The 6586-nt window shown below is 40.1% G+C and overlaps 1 protein-coding gene and 1 non-coding gene across 2 annotated transcripts; both read right to left on the bottom strand.

The window, feature by feature from the left end:
* Nucleotides 1-864: 864 nt before the first annotated feature.
* LOC112241000 lies at nt 865-6339 on the bottom strand. Its single transcript, XM_042313696.1, has 4 exons — nt 6222-6339; nt 4427-4759; nt 3570-3703; nt 865-1729 (listed from the first exon to the last, which is right to left on the bottom strand). The coding sequence occupies exons 1-4, from the start codon at nt 6286-6288 to the stop codon at nt 1619-1621; spliced, it is 645 nt and encodes a 214-aa protein (XP_042169630.1). The 5' UTR covers nt 6289-6339; the 3' UTR covers nt 865-1618.
* On the bottom strand, nt 3113-3165 carry LOC121843832. Its single transcript, XR_006081758.1, has one exon. It is a non-coding gene; the product is annotated as a U7 small nuclear RNA (small nuclear RNA).
* Nucleotides 6340-6586: the final 247 nt, after the last annotated feature.

Here is a 6586-nt window from a genome sequence, read left to right as displayed (position 1 = left end):
CCACAGCGGGAGAAGAAAGTCACAGCTTTAACCAAACTTTCACCACACGTAAGTGATGTGTACAATGAAAACAACATGCATCTCCACTGTGGTCTGGTGTTGTGAATGCTTTAGTGACAAACAGTGTGACATTTAGGCCCTTGCCTTTTGACTCATGGAAAGACTGCCTTGCAAGGCTTTAGATATAACGAATCTCTAGATGTAACGATTCTGAACCTTTTTGCCTCAGAGACTGAGCAGAGACTCCTCTCCCCATCCAAAAGATGATTAACACAAACTAGGTCAAACTTAATTTGTGTCAGCCAACCATCTGAGGGACCAGTCACTAACATCTCAGGGAACAGTGGTGGTCCACAGACCAGGGGTTGAGGACCACTGCTCTATTGGAAACCCTGAACACTGCTATTAAGTTGTTGTAGAATGACACTCCACTGGAAAATGATTCGGCATTAACACACATTAGTATAATCGGAATGCAGAATAACACTTGTGTTAATGAGTCAGTAGGTGGACTTATTAACTGATAGTCATTCAGGCTTTCAGAATACTGGTTTTTAAGGAGAGTGTGTTTCCACTCCTTTTCATATTTGTGTGATTTAATGAGAGAGACAGGAGTAAATGGAAGGGGAACACAGTATTCAGTAAAGCAGTAGACCTGTGATTGGATCCCAGCTAGTTAGTGGGCCATACAGTAAGTGCTGTAAGGTGACAGCAGGACCGACCAACCCCAGCCTGTCCAGCAAATATAAAAAATACACTTGTTTTCCTTTAGAGAGACGAGCCCTGCTGATGTGGGTTCTTAAAATGCAAACATCACAAAACTGTTGTGAAAAACATGAGATGCCACAATGACCACAGAAACGGAACTGTTAGTCTTACGACTCATTTATTATAAAAAATAGACTATCATTACAGGAACAACATGATCAGTACAGGAACTAAAGAAATATTACAATAAAATAGCAGTAAAAGTTGCCTGGCGCCTGAAAAATATGCATAGGCCCAATGCCATCAAATATGTAAAAAAATATATACAATAGAGAATCAATTCAACATTTAAAAGTTGTTAAAAATATATTGTCAATCTATAAAGAAAAATAGAATGTACAGCTAAAGACAATGAAATTCCATGCACAGCAATCAGTGCTATTTTCAAGTTAAATTGTGGTTGTAATTACAAGACTCAAATTCTACCTGCTACGTCAGGGTCAAGGACTATAACAAACCTCTGTATGAACAACCATTTACAATGTGTGATGTCAGTCACATACAATGCTGTGTACTTAAGTAGCTACAGTATATAGGTATCTTACCTTGAGGTTGAATGACTGACATAAGAGTACATCATTGATGCAAGCCGTTGCTACTTAACACAACCTGAGAATATATCTTTCAAAGTCCTTCGTTGACATCATGTATTACAGTGTGTTTACATAATTGTCTCCTAGTCAGCTGACATGAGCTTCCATTTGGACCCAAATTAAAGATGGCTGCCGTGCATCATCAGTAACAAGCTGTCCGAAGGTCGTGCCCAAAGTAAAGATGGTTGCTGTGCAACACCCGTAGCAACCTGTCTTAGGTTGGTGCCAAAAGTAAAGATGGCTGCCGTGCAACATCACTAATAACCCATCTGAGGGGGGTGTGCACGTCTGATGGTGGTGCGCATGTCTTCATAGACATCGCTACTCTTGCCCTGTGTTGGTCTAATCGTTGCACGCCATGCCTTTAACTGGGAAGACAAGAGATCTTGGTCAGAAAATGACTATTAGTACGCTATGTTATTAACATTTAACTGACACTCTTATCCAGAGCGACTTACAGGAGCAATTAGGGTTAAGCGCCTTGCTCAAGAGCACAGCAACACATTTTTCACCAAGTCTGCTCGGGGATTCTAACCAGCACCTTTTCTGTTACTGGCTCAACGCTCTTAACCTCTAGGCTTCATGTCGCCGTGTCTTTAGAAGGGGGGATCAGAAGTGGTCTTGTGTTTCAGTAAATACCTTTTGTATGGAATTGAAATTAATTGAACTAACATTATCATCAACACATTGCAAATGTCAAAAATGTACATGTATACTGTACACACGCACGCACGCACACACACACACACACACACACACACACACACACACACACACACACACACACACACACACACACACACACACGCGCGCGCGAGATAGATGAGACGGAATATGCAGGGGCAGAATTTGCGCAAGACCCCAGAAGCAGTTCATAACTCAGGAAATACGATCAATATAGATGAAATCAAACAATACCACTGAACATGTCTAGTATAAGGAGCTATATCCTGTCAAATATGTTGTGACAGTACTGATAATAGAACTTCCCCAACAGATTCCATCAGGTCTACATATATGAGTCAAAGCAAAAGGCTGAAGTTAAAAACTGTGCATTTCCCTACCAAAGACAGGTCAGTGGAGACAGTGCTGAGGTGGCAATCTTGCCACCCGACACACACACTCAAACACCTACACACAGATTCACAAGCTTAAACACCTACACACAGATTCACAAGCTTAAACACCTACACACAGATTCACAAGCTTAAACACCTACACACACACACGAAAAAATACTACAGTATACTATGATATAAATACTGTGGTATTCACTATAGTGTTTTTGTGGACTAAAGTAGTATTTACTGTAGTATTTACAGTTAACTATAGTATGAATACTGTAGTAAAAGAAAACTGTATTTTATACTATAGTATTTACTGTTTTTGCGGACTGTAATATACTGTAGTATTTACAGTAGTGTTTTTGCGTACTAAATTAGTATTTACAGTATTATACTCTAGTATTTACAGTTAACTATAGTAAAAATAATGATGTAAATTAATGATGTATTGTATGATGTAAATTAACTGTATTATATAAGTATTTAATTAAGTGTTTTTGCAGTGTGTAGTATTTACTGTAGTATACTGTAGTATTTACTGCAGTGTGCTTGCGGATTGTATACTGTAGTACTTACTGTCGTGTTTTTGCGGACTGTAATATACTATAGTATTTACTGTTGTGCCATTGCGGATATTACTGTAGTATTTACTATAGTATTTTAGTTTATTATCTTTCAAATAGAAGTGGAGGCTTTTTCCTTGAGGAAACCTACTGGAGAAATACTAAAAGAGAACATTTTCCATAACCTGTAGGTAGGTAGGTAGGACAGGGGTCTGAGAAGATATAGAAAAAAGCAGAAGCTCTGAACTAACCTAGCACAAATGTGGATATGGGGAGGGGAATGGTTAGGGGTTATGCAAATTAAATACTGTAGTATTTACTATCATTAAAGTCTAGTGTTTTTGCAGACTGTAGTGTTTTTGGGGACAATACTGTAGAATTTACTCAGGTTTTTTTCATATAATACTGCAGTATACTCCAACATTAAGTACTACACATGATCGAGGGATACTACAGTGTATAGTATTGTACAGTATACTACAGTTTACTACAGAATTCTATAGTCACTACTGTAGTATTCTATAGTAAACTGCAGTATTTTTTAATGTGGGCACACACACACTCTTTACTGTAGTACTTACCCTGGGGATGACCCAGATGAAGAGGATGAGCAGACTCAGGAGAAGCACAGAGCCAGCAGTGACAGCTGAGACCAGGACCAGATACCAGGACATTCCTAGCCCTGAGGATGCGTCATTCTGGTCACACTCCTCATCTGTGGCACAGCAACACACCAGGGTAGCACACATTTTAATTCAGTTCAGTCCAATACAACTCAACAAACTGACCAGTTTGAACTTGTTAAGAAGTTACAGCCTGGTAGCTCAAATTAGGATTAGTTCCTATGAGACTGTGCTGCTCAGAGATCACATTAAGACAATGGTCCTGAATCGTTCCCTAACCCTCCTCTTGACCCCATTACCATTCAATATTTGCAGATCTGAAGGATCGTGATAGGTATAACCAGTGGAGCAGCTTCCAACGTACAGATCTGTATCCAGGACATACATGCCAGGCAGTGTCCGAGAAAGGCCAGAAAAATTGCCGTCCAGCAGACAGTACCGGTCCATAAAGGCTCAGACCAACAGGCTCCTAAACAGCTTCTGTCCCCTGACCATAAGACTGTTAAATGGTTCATAACTACTGCTCCCCCTTTGTATTAGATGTATTCCTACCACTACACTGCTGTTCATGGATTACTGATTACCATTCATATCCATTTATCCAGCTCCTTATCTTATTTCTCATGTTGTTTTCTATTTAATTGCTTATTAGTTATACTATTTTGATATCGAATGCTGCACTGTAGGATAAGGCTGGCAAGTTAAACATTTCACTGTGCTTGAGCATATGACCACAAAAAACTTGAACATTGAAGGGTGCAGTAAGTGCCAAATGGAAGGTTAGGGAACGAATCAGGACTGCCTGAGACACTCACCATTCACCACCAGCAAAACAGCTCCTTCCCCCTCAGTCTTCTCAATCTTGTTTTTCTTATAAACACTGTACACACACCAGAAGGCCCCAGAGTCTTCTGTGGTCAGGTTTGTGATGGTGATGTCCATTTTGTTGAGTGTTCCGTTAGTCGTCAATCTGAGTTTGAACCTCTCGTGGAGGGTTAATTTTTCTGTTTCCTGGTGAAAGTAGAGTAGTAGAATCTCTTTTCTAAGGCGCATGTACACACTCAGGTTTTCTTGGTCTGGCAGAGAGGTGCTGCAGTGGATGGTCATAGTGTCTCCCTCCTGCTTTCGGACCAGCAGTCCCTTGCTCCCTTTCATGAGCAGATGGGAGAATGGAAGAAAAACACACAAATCAAATTTTATTTGTCACATACACATGGTTAGCAGATGTTAATCGAGAGCATCCTGGCGGGCTGTATCACCGCCTGGTATGGCAACTGCACCGCCCTCAACCGTAAGGCTCTCCAGAGGGTAGTGAGGTCTGCACAACGCATCACCGGGGGCAAACTACCTGCCCTCCAGGACACCTACACCACCCGATGCTACAGGAAGGCCATAAAGATCATCAAGGACATCAACCACCCGAGCCACTGCCTGTTCACCCCGCTGTCATCCAGAAGGCGAGGTCAGTACAGGTGCATCAAAGCTGGGACCGAGAGACTGAAAAACAGCTTCTATCTCAAGGCCATCAGACTGTTAAACAGCCACCACTAACATTGAGTGGCTACTGCCAACACACTGTCAATGACACTGACTCTACTCCAGCCACTTTAATCATGGGAATTGATGGGAAATTATGTAAATATATCACTAGCCACTTTAAACAATTCCCTTTCTACCTTATATAAATGTTACTTAAATCAGGAAATTACATTGTTCATCTCATATGCATACGTTGATACTGTACTCTATATCATCGACTGCATCCTTATGTAATACAGTATCACTAGCCACTTTAACTATGCCACTTGGTTTACATACTTATCTCATATGTATATACTGTACTTCGAATCATCTACTGTATCTTGCCTATGCTGCTCTGTACCATCACTCATTCATATATCCTTATGTACATATTCTTTATCCCCTTACACTGTGTATAAGACAGTAGTTTTTTTTTGGAATTGTTAGTTAGATTACTTGCTCGTTATTACTGCATTGTCGGAACTAGAAGCACAAGCATTTCGCTACACTCGCATTAACATCTGCTAACCATGTGTATGTGACAAATAAAATTTGATTTGATTTAATGCGAGTGTAGCGAAATGCTACACATATGTGTCAGATCTTTTGTTTTAAGGATAAGACAATACCAACCAATTAAGGAGATCTTTACTACCCAAAACTAGTTTCACACAAGTCTGGGTCTATTTTTGGAAATGGATTATGAATACAAGGAACCATCTACTACTCTCATTTGAATATTATGCTTGAAAAGTAAATGACTTGAAAACAGCATCTGTATATCTGTGATATTGCAACTCTAGATTACAGTGGACTCTAGATTACAGTTGGACTCCTGAAAAAGGCAATGGCTTGGGACTGTTGTGCCAGATATGCAGTTATCAGGAGCAAGCTATTGAAAATCATGTCATTGAAATGAGACTGGAAAACTGTATTGTACTTATTCAAAGTGCGCTTATCAGGAGTCGACTGTACATAATATATTTTAAATGTAAAATTGACTAGGTGAAATGTTAAATAAACACCCCTTTCCATGAACTCAAAAGGATGTCCACCTCCCAATAGAAAACTAAAATAAACACCACTCACCTTTCTCAGCCAAGGTGCAGCAAAGAAGGCAGAGGAAGACTGCACAACACAGACTGAGTGCAGACATCCTGCCAATACAAGATCTTCACATCACAACTAAACTGAGCCTTCAAATGACAGGAAATATACAGAATGTCTATACCACAGTGGTGTCTGCTCTAGAACCTCTCCACCAATAGGAACACGAAGTAGGCCTACTTGTGTGTGATACAGTCATAGGTTAGGGATAAATGAGGTTAAACAACAAAACACAATTATTTTCAGAGCATTAATTTGTGGGTTTGTCATTCAAAGACAGTCACTTCAAGTACAACTGGAATGGAACGCTACAACAACCACTTCAAATGGACACACGCCATCAACTT

Source organism: Oncorhynchus tshawytscha, unplaced genomic scaffold (genome assembly GCF_018296145.1).
Source record: "Oncorhynchus tshawytscha isolate Ot180627B unplaced genomic scaffold, Otsh_v2.0 Un_contig_12794_pilon_pilon, whole genome shotgun sequence".
NCBI classification, from domain to species: domain Eukaryota; kingdom Metazoa; phylum Chordata; class Actinopteri; order Salmoniformes; family Salmonidae; genus Oncorhynchus; species Oncorhynchus tshawytscha.
The sequence above is the reverse complement of the archived record's forward strand: the minus strand, read 5'-3'. Positions and strand labels throughout refer to the sequence as shown.